We start from the raw sequence: 13775 nt of genomic DNA, 5'->3' as shown, positions 1-13775 counted from the left end.
TGCACTGACTCATGCAGTAAGTACCTACCTATGTAGTATATAAATATGTAGTACCTACCTACTGCGACTACGAAAGCTTTTTGCATAAGCTAAATAAACATTTGAAACTGTTAAAGAGCTTTGTGGGTTAACCTATAAATATTAAAATTTAACGATAAACAGACAATTATCTTACAAGTGAAAATGATATAAGGGTTAACAATTTAACACAATGTTACAGCCACATTGTTTGGCAAGCCCATCCTTTTAGGTACCTACCATAATATACCTATGTATTATGCAGTATCATCATCATCCTCCTGCCCTTATCCCAATTTTATTCGCTGCATGTTTTCTTCTTTCATACTCTTCTATCTGCCGTCATCTCACAAGTAATACAGTCATTATCATACGTTATATTTTTTATGCAACCAGTTATCTGATGCTTGCTCAGGAGTGACCGTGGTCGGCCATGACATGACAATGGCCTGATACTTCGTAGGCGGTACTTAAACGGTACTCGACACACACCAGTAAATCAACGCGTTGATTAATTCGCTCATTCTTTTGCGAACGGTACCGTATTGTTAGTTCAATGTGCCAGTTTGAAGGAAAACAAGTCTTGCTTTGTCATTTGTTTTTAGGATTTGGAGTTGTGGTGCCATATGTATACTACGTACCCTTGGACATACTGAGATAACTTCGATATGCTCCATGTAGAAAGCAACCCAACATTCTCAGCACTAGGAGTACCTAAATGTTGTAAAGTTATATTCTGTAGTCGTGTATAGTCAGGATAATACAAAATAACATTTGAGTTTATAACAAAATGCACGTATAGCCGTTTATAGGTATGTGTTCGTACTGAAGTACGAAGGAGGATCTTGAGAAAACCTTGACTTGAAGTCTGAAATCGGTCATAATCCTTGAGCGCTGCTGATAAACGCTCAATCCTTCTCCGTATGAGAAGAGGCCAGTGCCCAGAGCGGGGGAACAATAAAATGTGGTCAATGGTCGGGTGTATTGCTGCTGACAAATCTTGGTTGGAATGGTTTTTCGCAACTTTTATATGCATTCAGATTTTTTAAGGTTTATGGACCCTACAATTCTAAACACGAATAGCTCGAAACCATAGTTAGACAAATTGACGGATTAGTTTAGAGGAATTAGTTATATTGCAGCTTTCATTCTAAACGATTCATCACCGGGCAGTTATCAAACTAAAAGCCTTCCCTGAATTTAGGTCTAGCTATGACCTAGATAGCTCTGTCTGTGTAGCAGTTATCGATTTCCGAATCCTAACATATTTGTATCAAATAAACACTAAATGTTATTACAATAAAGTTCAATTTAGTGTGCACTTTGCTTCTAAACAAATTACCCTATAGATGAGGGACGCGCATAATTCTACGAATTAAATTTTCAGTCAGTCCGTTTGACAAGGTGATACATAAATTATTTTATGTCAACACATTTACGTAGAATTTTATTGCTAAGCAAATCTTATTACTGATTACAAAAAAATGTCACAGACATTTCAAATAGCTGTCAATTTTCTGTTTAGGTACCTGTATCTACCCTAGTTCATCATCGGCCCAGCCTTCTCCCAAGTATGTTGGGGTTGGCTTCCAGTTTTTAGTTAGCACAGTTAATAATTGTATGGGTGAGAAACCTTGCTTAAATTGAAGTTTAAGTTAACCACTTAACTTGTAACATTAACTTCAGTTTACTGTACAGATGTAAATGATTAGCATTTCACGTAACAAAGCGTGTAATTAATGCGATATCGCTCACGTTTGCCGATAGGAAGTTAACTCAACGGAAAAAAGATATAGAGGAAATTATGAAATCCAGAAAACATAACGAAAGGTCTACTGCTAGATATTATATGACTAATTATCAAAAGAAGAACTGTACATATTTCGTATTAGTATTTGAAACTTGTATCACATTAGGGTAGAGGGACTCGAGTCTTCGAGGGAGGGATTTTCCAGTTGAAACAAGTAATTTGGTTACGTTACGTAATAAGCTCAACGACCACTTAATGAAGACGTATAAAAGTACTAGAAAAATCACAATAGCATTACCTAAGTAATTGGTACTTAAAATTTGAGCTCACGTTTTCACTAATTATTTAATGAAAGTATTTTACGATCTTTCTTTCATGGCAATTTTACGATACAATGCGTCCTTGGTGTTTTGTAATTATTAGGGTTGTTGTTTACCGTTACGGTCGTTTGAAGATTCCCTCGTGGCCTGGATCCGAGACGTGCGCAGACGCAGCGAGCGCAGTGCGCGAGATCACACGGCGACGCGTACACGCGCCTACAGACTACAAATACCTTTTTAAATTTAGTTTTTAATCGAAAGTTCGTAGTCTCGCGACGTTCGTAGTTATGGCGCGCAGTTATTTATTAATTGTTTTTGGTGAGTGTTTGAGTTTAAAGAAAGTTCGGTTTTAGAGAAGAAAGGAGTCTGTTTGTTTGGGAATTGGGTTGATTATAAATTATATTTGTCTGTTGAACAATTAGTGTGCATGTGTGAGGTAGATACACGCTGCCGTGGTCGTCATGCTCCTCTTCCTTTTGGGATGAACCGCGGTTACTTTTCTATCCAATTTAATTTTCGCTTTGAATTTATAGAGTCGAAATCACACCTGTTTCCTCAATAAAAGACTTATTATCTTGTATATTGGTTGGCTAGATACACTTGTAAAATTTATTCCATTAATATGTCCAGTTAGCAATGTATCTATGTACTTACAAACATCAAAAAACAGCAAACAATACATTTACTTGGATTCTACTAAGGTCCCTTGTATTCTACACTCGAAATCCTAAAGGGTTAGTGGTGCAAGGAATATACCTAGCTCACTCATATCGGGTGTGTCGTACCTAATCATATTAAATCCTATCACATTTACTTTATGATATTCTATGGCGAATTGTAAAAAAGTTATAGTTATGGTTCAGCCATAGGGGTCATCTTTCGTGTGATGTGTGTGATGTGTAAAGCAGAGATAAAGTTAGTAGTGTTGAATGTTTTGACCACTTGACAGTTGTCAGTTTTCAAGGGAGAATTTCAGTTGTTTGTAATGACTGACTCTTATAATTATGGTGTTCTAATTCTTGCACATTATTATACTTAAATAGTATAAAAATGTGCAAGAATTAGAACACTTTGATTTTTTTTACGTATTTTACTTTTTCTTTGTGCTAATCGACATATATTAATCAGTATATTAACGTAGGTATATTAATCAGTATACACCCAAAATAGACGAATAATTTTCATAAACTTTTCCGACTTTTCCATCATTTGAACAATTGATATACTTTATTGACCGTGTCATTCCTCATTAATGCCATTAGTAATGGTTTATTGTCATTAATTGTGGTACATAACGGTAGCAAAACATTTTATCTATGGTTTATTTAAAAATAAAAAAATAACTGCAGCGAGCAATTTGCTAGTAGTAGTTGTAGTAATGAGAAAAACTGTTCAAGTAGTTAAAATCTGAAATGCAAATGATTTTCTTATCGTACTTTTTAGTCAGTTGACTGCTATTTCAGTTTTAATGGTGCTTTTCCTTCAGAATTATTGTGTACGTCAGAAATTATTTTAATGTAAATCTAAAGAATTTGGTTTAAACGAGGATCACGTAGTAATTAATGATTTTGAATGATATGGTGGGAGATGGCCAATGAAACAATTGATATGTCATGTCAAAATAGTGAGATCAATGTTAAGGTTAGGTCCTATCAGTAGAAAACTCTTAGGGACGTTATTTCGGTCGTCTATTGTGGTATCCATTTTTTATTTTTTTAATAAGTAAATATAGAACATTAGCTTTCAACATTTTAGATTATATTGAGAGTCTTAATCTTACCGTGTCAATCCTTTTGTCAAGCTTATTCGTTATATGAAATAACTGTAGATTTCTTAAAAAAATAGGCTTACTGTTTTATTGAGTTTATATATCGGACATAATACATACCGTATTGTTTTACAAAGTAAAAATGTTACGGTTTCTGTAAAATCAAACTGAGTGTAAAAATTTAAAAAAAATATACAATTAATACATAAACAATGTATGACCTCCTGTTGATTTGAAATGTAATTGCCATATATGTTTTAAGGCCAACCCCAAAGGTATAGGTAAGTTGACGTAGGGAAAGCAGTTTAATATATTGTCCGAAGTTTCAAATAGCATAGTCAAGTAGATAAGTACATAATCCTACTTGGTATCGAATTTATTAATTTGGTCATTTTTTTTTAATTTCTTCTGTTTTACTATTTATTATATATATACATTTACATATTCACATATAAAAAATATTTGTTCTTAAAAGAATTCGTACTTGTCTAAAAAAATACTCCTATCCATGTTCTGTTTTGCGGAATCCATCCATATATAGTTGGGATGTAGGTAAGCTCAGTGGTTTGTATTTATAACAATATTTGTATAAAAGTATTTCCAGTACATTACTGCGTGGTTGACCAAGCTTTTATTCCTGTAAAATGCTCCATTAACAGACTACTTTAAGCTTTAAGTGGTCATTACACAACTCTGACGTCATTATATTTACGTAAATACGCCAGTAAATTGTGTTAACCTGAACCAAAATAATCATGAAGGATTATGTATAAATATATATAAAATGTCATTAAAGTAGGTAACGAATAAAAAAAATACTATCAAAAGTACCTATTAGATAGATGCAACATGACAATGTTCTAATACAGTTTTAAACAGTTAATCAATTTAGTGAGGGAGATTTATGGTCATAGCTCACTTAAACGGCTCTGCTCCCGGTTAAAGTAATATTATTCAACTATATTTTTAGATACTTTACATTAGCTCCGTAAGCTCAGTGACAGTGAGCTGTTAGCTAAATTATCGCCCATATACCTAAAGTATTTCTAAAGTACACATTTGAATAATATTATTTTTGGCGGGTGGAGCCGTAGTAAAAGTGAGTATGTTCAACACTGGATGTCCTAGGTAGAGATGATGAGGATTAATCGCTAATTTCATAATTCATCTAAAAGTACACATATTAAGTAATATGAAGTAGAACACTCTCATTTACCCACTATTATTATAACGTAAATGGGATGGAATAAACCCAATTTTATATTAAAAATACGAACATAAACTCTCTAATTAACGTTACAAATCTACTTCCACACATTTCAAAAATTTAATTACAAAGTCCTAAATCTATCATGCCATAAAAGTGTTCCCAATAATTTCAATAATACTTTTTATTCCTTCGACTTTAAATTAACTTCCCACGAACTAATATCAGATCAAAGAGCCCTCTTCAACTTTAATTTCATAGCTACCAATGCAGCTAATTTCAATAGGAAATGTTACGATTTTATTAAATTAAAATCATCGGGGATTCTCGATCAAAGGGCCCGTAATGATGTCAATTGCTTCGAAATTGGTCTTAGAGCTGAAGCCGGATCACATCTCTGTAAAGAGAGCTCAATTACTTGAAGCCAAAGAAACACGATAAATGTCGCCACAAATTAAAGAATCGTTCGACGTAAATAAGCCCTCTGAGAGTCGTGACACAAATATTAGGACCAGCCCTTAGGGTGAACATACACTTCTTAGCTTTAAAACAGTAAAGATAAACATGAAAAAAGACGAGTCTACATTAAATAAGTACTTGGGTACTAGCAAGCATACATACAAATAGTATTGTGTAGCCATGATTCGTTAACGAATATTGAGTTCCAGTGCTAGGATATTATCAACTCAGTCTCACTGCTACGTAATTTCTTTTAAGGGTCTCATTCCGGATCTGAGAAATTATAATTATTTTGCAGTAGATTATTCCAATAATAAACCGACATAGATTTTAACTTACGTTCTGACAAAACTATTCTTGTAATCAATAAACAAATGAATCATTTGATTATATACAATTTTGAGGAAATATATGCAAATAAAAGTCGTTAGTGTGTATATAACCCTTAAGAAAGTCTTATTCAAGGAACCAGTGACTCGCTGCGGTCAAAGAGAAAGTATTTTAGCTCATTTCTTAGAACCTACTAGAATATTTAACGTTAAAATTAAATACTATTAAATTGCTTGATTGGCTAGAAAGTAACGTTAAGTTTTATCTTCAATTTGTTAGTATGTAAATAAATGTCATAAGTTTTATGTTTATGGGACATCCTACTATAGTAAGGTTAAATCATCGAACTTGTATTATATAAATATATTATATACGACACTTATAGGCACTAACTTCTTATCCATTTCTAATTTTGATTTCACAATGGTTACTGACAATTCAAATAATATAATTGAAACAAAAATATATTAATACTTCATTATTCTATTCGAACACTAGGTACTAAAGCTACTTTCATTATCTATTTATATGTTTATTATAATATTTTATGAATAAGGCCCAAGCCTAATCTACATCTACCTATACCTATGTTTTTACAATGCAGATCCTTCGGACACTCGACTGTCATGAACATTCTACGAAGAGGACCTATGTCAAAGGAAAAATAATAACATCTGTAGTCATTTATTCTTTGTTGACAGGTATTTTTGGTCTCATATTACAAGTACAATGCAGCCAATATGACAAGTGAGTACACTCGTATTTACATTCAAACAAAATTTTATTTATTACCGATAGTTCTATACATTAATGCGTCTATTAATTGGTGAAATCTACATAAAACTCGCTTAATAGTTATTGAAATTCTCACGAACAGGCAAATAGTCTTTGCACCCGAGGACTTTGTTATAAAATGAATGTAAGTGATACATGTTGCTATTAATATTAAACCAGGCGTTTATTTTCACAGCCATACTCTCATACGTCTGTACCCATGGAACCTTGATCAACTACATTCAGCGGCAAAGTTTGAAGACCCAGCAGGGGAGGTGGAAATTTTGAAAGTGAGCCGTGGGGTCAATGACTCTCTGGATGTGTTAGTACCGCCAAACAAAGTGCAGTATGTGCGCGACTACGCTGACTCTAAAGGATTGCATTATGAAGTGAAGCAGCAGAATTATGGCAGGTAATATTATATGTACCTACGTTTATATTTTTTGGAAATAAACATTTTATTTATTTTATTATTTATATTCTTTTTAAAATGGCTCAGTTTCACTCCTGTCATAAGGACGTTCTTCGAGATCTATAAATAAAAATAGAACTTGTGGTTCAGAATCAATAGTTTCAAATCAGTAAAATATGGACACTAAAATTATTCTTACGCGCGCCGAGCTGCGCTCGCAGCCTACTATGACGACTATGACCATACAGTCGGTTACATACAAAATAAACATCTTTCGTTATCAATAATTATTGTTTTTTCGTATTTCGTTATATCTAAGTTGACAAAGATAGCGCACTGAATAAAATGCTTTCCTCTATATGAAAGGCTAGAAAGTATAGAATTCCACTTCCAGTAGAGCCTTTTCACAAACAAACACTTATAATAAATAATTTACGTCGTGCGTTTGAAATGTTATAGGTACATAAAATGTTTAATAATTATTTGTCTATTAGGACCCTGGAGGATACACCTGACCGACTTCCAAGAAGAAGAGTTTTGAGCAGTTTCAACATATTTAGATATAATTCTTTCGCTAATGTAAGTGTACAATACTTATAAACCTTAATTAAAATCACTTGGCTACATACCTAATAAAAAACATTTATCCAGATGCAAGAGTTCATAGAAGTAGCTGCAAAGAAGAACCCAAGTTTGGTGCAACTTCAGGACCTCGGCAAGAGTTTCCAGGGTCGCAGAATGAAACTCGTTAAGATATCCTCACGGCCCGCCGCTGGCAACCCCATCATATTTATTGACGCTGGCAAGTGTTTTTTTTTTCAAAATAATAGATATGAAATACTTCGAGCAGAGGGAGTATTTTAGTGACAAAATGAAGTACCTAGCATAGGTATCACGCATGTAGTGCCATCGGACATGAAATGAGTTTATGCGAATTTGAGATTTTGAAGAATAATATCTACATAAGTTTGATAATATGTACTACTATATACCTAATTAATTAAAACCTTAAGATAGCCCATACTGCTTCCAAACATAGCGAAACTGGACTTAATTATTTTGATTTTACCAGCAACTTCGTTTGCAATATTGAGAATTGAGTTGACTAGCTGACCGTAGTAACTTTGCACCACGTTTTACCCCGCCTTTCTTATTACTCGATCGTACGTTATAAAAAACACTTAAAGTTACTTATAGTTTAGGCCCTGCATTGAAATGTTGATCATTAAGTCAGTCAGTTTCTACTTATAAATAAATATTCTATCTTTTAGGTATTCATGCACGTGAGTGGGTAGCACCGGCCATGGCTCTGTACCTGATCCACAGGCTGACCTCGGACCCTGAAGCTCTGAAGGCGGGAGGACCACTGGACGGTGTGGATTGGTACATCCTGCCGCTTGTCAACCCTGACGGCTACGAGTTCACCAGATCCAGCAGAAACGTTAGTTATTGAGTATTTATATAATAGGTACTAGCTGTTCCCCGCTGTTCCATCTATACGCTCTATGGAAACTAGCCTACTAAAAGTAGCCTATGTCGTATGTGTTTCCCAGGGTCTAGATTACATGTGTACCAAATTTCTTTTAACTCGGTTTGATCTTTTGGCATGTCAGTGTAACCGATAAACAGAGTCCCTTACCTATGTACAATATTAGTAAGTAAGGATTGATATTTCAAAGTTTTACTTTTTATTCATTGCAATAACATATAATGCTATTTCAGAATCGCATGTGGAGAAAGACCAGATCAAAGCACCAAGGAAGTCAATGTCTTGGCGTGGATGGCAACCGAAACTATGGCTTTAAGTGGGCTGTGAGTGGAGTATCCAATGATCCATGCCATAAGGAGACATTCGCCGGCCCTCAGCCCTTCTCAGAGCCCGAGACACAAATGGTTCGGAATATTATGATGGACAATTCAAAACGGATCAAGTTATACGTGTCTTTGCATTCGTATGGACAATATTTGGTGTATCCTTGGGGATACACGGGAGACATTCTCCCGCAAGAGTGGAAAAAGCTAGATGATATGGCGAGAGCAGTGTCGTCCGCCGTTCAGCAAGCTGGAGGATCGCCTTTCAAAGTAATGAGCGCGGGCAAATGGTACCCGGCGGCCGGCGGTAGTGATGATTTCGCCTTCGGAGCAGCGGGGGTTCCATACTCCTATACGATGGAATTAACTGACGGATTCGAATTCACTTTCCCAGAAAGCCGTCTCAGTACAGTGTTACCACAGTTTTATGAAGGCTTCAAAATGTTTGGATCACGGATTCGTAACGAATTTGGACGCTTAAGAAAAAAAAGAGACGTAGCTGAAGTCTAGTGATTCGTGGAAGACTGATATCATGAAATAGGCCTTTATAGAAAATATGAAAATTTGAAACGATTTTGTTTTATTGATTTCCCTATAGTTTATGGTTATTGCAACATAATATTGCCTTTTCAGTGTTCGTAAAAAATATGTAAGCACGAAAAGTCACGCAGATATTTTCTACAAAAAGACATGAATTTAATAGGATTTTTCTTAATCGCGTGTGCAGTTGGTGCGTCAGTTTTCAATACAATAATACTAACTCATTACGTTGTAATATTTAAATCGCTCAAGGCGCTAAAATATAAGTTCTTTAGGTGCTAAGTAATAATTCTATGAATTCAGCTCATTGTCTTAAGTAAAGAGTTTTGTTGAAGCACATCTGGCTTTATTTGATTATTTTTCAATGCTGATTAATCTGAAAATTTATTTTAGTTGATATTCGGAAAAACGATGTTTCTGCCTCCAGATGCGGGTAAGTAGCTTTAGCAGTCCTAGTTTTCCTGCATGTCATATTAATTTATATATTACTAGCGATTTTTTCACTCCGGAGACACTTCTTCCCTTACCTGGATAAAATATAGCTAGGAGCTAGTCTAGCTTCCCACCAGTGAGAAAAATTGTAAATTGGTTCAGTAATTTTGGAGACATTAGGGTAGAAACCAGCAAATATACAAAGAGATTTTTTATCTTTGTTATATTATTGTACCTAGATACTGTGATATTTTAATAATATTACTAGCGATACGCCCCAGCTTCACACGGGTGCAATACTTGCATGCAATGCATTAGTATAAACCTTCCTCTTCAATCACTCTTCACAAAATCAAAATCCGTTGCGTAGTTTTAAAGATTTAAGCATACATAGGGATATAGGAGCAGAGAAAGAGACTTTATTTTATACTAGCTTCCGCCAGTGGCTTGGCCCGCGTGGTGTGTTGATAAAAAGTAGCCTATGTGTTAATCCAGGGTATCACCTACCTACATACCAAATTTCAATCAAATCGGTCCAGCCGTTTTTGCGTGATTGAATAACAAACATACATCCATACATTCTCACAAACGTATAATCCTTATATAATATAAATATATAAGTAGGATAGGTAGGATATAAGTAGGACTATGTAGATATATATTATAAGTATTGTAACTGTGCAGTTGCAAGCAAATGCGGGTTTGTTACGAAGACATGTTGCGGACTCTGGTCGACAGAGATGAAGCTTCCTGCATAGAAGATGCTGCGATAGGCGCTAGCACTGTAAGAACTAACTTTACTTACACAAATATATAGGTATTTTTCTATTTCACCTGCATTTAATCATCATCATCTCCCGAGCCTTTTCCCAACTATGTTAATGTCGGCTTCCAGTCTAACCGGATTCAGCCGAGTACCAGAGTTTTACAAGGAGCGACTGCCCTGACCTCCTAAAACCATTTATCCTGGCAACCCGACACCCCTTGATTAGACTGGCGTCAGACTTACTGGCTTCTGACTACCCGAAACGACTGCCAAGGATGCTCAATGACAGCCGGGACCTACAGTATAACGTGCCATCCGAAACACAGTCTTTGGTGTCCAAGATATACTTAGAAAGTAAAAACGAACTCTATACTAAAGTTGGTAAATCTGTAGTTTAGACTAAATACGTGATTGTTCACAGGTGACAATATTTCTGAAAGCTGTAAGACAATACTGCAGTGACGTAATAAATGTTATCAACGAACACATGACTTATGAAGGCAGACATCTTTACGAGGTGATTTCAATTTTCTTTTGATGAACATTGTTATAGATTTTAAGCACAAGGTGTAGTTGTCTCAGAAGAATTCTACATATAATCCACCTTATCACATTATTACTACCTGTTATCAAAACAGAACCTTTTTGAAATGCATCGGTTAGACTGATTGAATTAATGCAGCTAAACAAAAAAACACCCAAATGTAATAGCCACCATATTCAAAACGACTAGCCGAGTACCATGCGGCTTAACATGGCCCGTCTTATTGAAGAACTTATCACAATGTTTTATAGTAACATTTGAAAGTTACTATAAAACATTCTGTGCTTTCAATTTAAAGAATCTTTGACCTGTCTATGTGTTAATGTTCAGGTAATATTGAACGCACATTCACCACAAGAAAAGACTGACGAACAAGCGTCGAAGCCGGTAGTGATCATCGAGGCTGGACAGCAAGGAGGCACGGAGTCAGTGGGCTTGGCGCTGTTCCTCATAGAACAGCTGGTGGCCTGCCGGGAGTACGGCGCTATGCTGGAGCAGATCACCTGGGTTATATTACCCTGCACCAACCCAGATGGCCAGGAGTATTCCAGATATGTGAGTTATTGTAATAATGAATGGGGTTCTAGTTTGGGTACGTTAAAACTCGTCCAGTGTGCTAAGACTGTCAGTACTATGGTACTACATGGAGACAGCTATTGCTCGTTTTCTGGAGTTATTCGTTTTGTGCAATACATACATATGTATGATCTTTACTTGGACTCAAAATTAAATAGCAACTATTTTCTGTTTCCAGAGCCAAGTACCCTGGAAAAAGAACTTAAAACCATCGGAGGATTCGTTGAGCTACGGCGTAGACATAACAAGAAACTTTGACAACCAGTTCAGCTCATGCCCCAGAGTAGAATCTGGATTCTCCCCCATTTTTCCAGGCCCCGGGCCGGCTTCAGAAAATGAGACTGTTTTTATCAAAAGCATTATTGCAAAGTATAAGAAGGATGCAAAAGTTTATTTGTCAATCAGACGTGATGGTCATTCGATTCATTATCCGTATGGGTACACGAAGAACACGCCCGCGAATCCGACGATGCTGCACCGCGTGGCGGGCGAGATGGCGGCGCGGATCAACCAGCGCGCGGCCGGCGTGCACTTGTTCATCAACAACAGCGTGTTCGAGTCGGAGGGCAAGCCGCACTGCGGACACAGCGTCGACTACGCGTATGACAGCGGCATCCCTTTGTCTTACGAGATGCGCGTTTTTCTCGGCGCCGACAACAAAATTCTGACCAAGTTCCAAACCCTGCCCCGAGGCTATGAGAACTCTTTGAGAAACGGCTACTTCAGCGGTATACGAGAATTGTACAACATAATCATAAACGAGAAGAAGTACGGTAGAATTGTATAATAAACCTTATTTTTATAAAACGTTGAGTCGACTTTTAATCGCTTCTACTAGAAAATTGTCCGTGTGTATACGGGGCGTACATGGAAGTATATAAGACGTGAAAACGCAATTGGGCTCGAGATAACTATTCAGATTCCCTCAAATTACATGCTCCAAATCGAGCATAAAAAATCTTCAACTGGGTCAAAATTATGTACTGGGATCGGCATCTATTGCGATACAATATTTATTTAGTACATAATGGTGTATCTACGTTGGAGGAGTCACTTTTCCACTTTTCGGTAGGATGTCGGTCATGCGCGCTGGGGCGCCTGAAACGCGCCTGCGCTAGGGGTGGGGCCCGTGGCCGTTCAGCCCGCTACCACTCTGTAGTCAGCCGCGGCGGCGGCACCGCGCCTCTCACTAGCTCTCCCAGTACCATCCACAGTCTCTCTCGACGACAACTCGAACTTACTCTGCCGCCGCGAGCGCTTCTAATACAAACATTTTTATTCATTCGTTTATTTTCACATTACGAATTTAATTTCTAGTTGACGATTGATTTGTAGTGTTTTTATATTTTTTGAGTTGGTTATAAATAAAATTATAAAAAAGACATCAAGACAAAAAAATCGTTCGATTGTTTTTTTGTAGTTGATTACTTTTGTGTTGTAAAAAAAAACGAAATTGGGGCCATCGGGTTCTTCTCGTCGATGGTAAGTAATACTAAGGACAATTTTTTCAGGTTCGGCTTAGAGTTAAGTCTGGGGGTAAAAGTAGTAGTAGAGTAAGAGGAAAGTCGTCGTTTCGAATGGGGCGGAAGGCGGTCCCGTCGGCAACAGGTTGGCGGCGAGCGACGGGCGTCGGGCGCTCACGGAACCGTCGCTTGCTGACTTCGGCTATTCTATTAACTGTTCATAAACACCCCAGATAGCAGCCTTTAGCGCTAATTACCGACGAGGGGCTTAAAATATTAAATTTCTTGCTATTCTCGTTGAAAACTCCGCTAAAATATTACTTTTCTGCAATATGAACCGGGAAAATTAATGATACGATTTGTGTCGTCTTCTTGGCACATTTATTTAGACACAGTAGGGGTAATTATTACAAAAAGTAGCAGGATACCCTTAGGAATTATTTAGGAAACGTATTTTAAACCTTGTATATTGTTACTAGTCGTATATCTCGGGTTATGGGTGTATATTACATGTTGTATCGTCGGTTAAATTCAAATCAAACGGATCGCGGTAAAAGATATCGTAATTATTTACCTGCAAAGGTAATAATTGAAGAAAATAACT

General features: G+C 36.5%; 2 protein-coding genes across 2 annotated transcripts; both read left to right on the top strand.

Annotated features, from left to right (window-relative positions):
• Positions 1 to 2254: 2254 nt before the first annotated feature.
• On the top strand, positions 2255 to 9423 carry LOC110370621 (carboxypeptidase B). The gene is made up of 7 exons (XM_021326509.3): positions 2255 to 2406; positions 6554 to 6599; positions 6823 to 7038; positions 7533 to 7617; positions 7690 to 7840; positions 8310 to 8479; positions 8761 to 9423. The coding sequence occupies exons 1-7, from the start codon at positions 2376 to 2378 to the stop codon at positions 9358 to 9360; spliced, it is 1299 nt and encodes a 432-aa protein (XP_021182184.3). The 5' UTR covers positions 2255 to 2375; the 3' UTR covers positions 9361 to 9423.
• Positions 9424 to 10507: 1084 nt separating this feature from the next.
• LOC110370622 (carboxypeptidase B) lies at positions 10508 to 13428 on the top strand. The gene is made up of 4 exons (XM_021326510.3): positions 10508 to 10606; positions 11010 to 11105; positions 11463 to 11687; positions 11887 to 13428. The coding sequence occupies exons 1-4, from the start codon at positions 10517 to 10519 to the stop codon at positions 12493 to 12495; spliced, it is 1020 nt and encodes a 339-aa protein (XP_021182185.2). The 5' UTR covers positions 10508 to 10516; the 3' UTR covers positions 12496 to 13428.
• Positions 13429 to 13775: the final 347 nt, after the last annotated feature.

Source organism: Helicoverpa armigera, chromosome 15 (genome assembly GCF_030705265.1).
Source record: "Helicoverpa armigera isolate CAAS_96S chromosome 15, ASM3070526v1, whole genome shotgun sequence".
Lineage (NCBI taxonomy): Eukaryota > Metazoa > Arthropoda > Insecta > Lepidoptera > Noctuidae > Helicoverpa > Helicoverpa armigera.
Note: the sequence above shows the minus strand (reverse complement) of the source record. Positions and strands in the feature narration are given on the sequence as shown.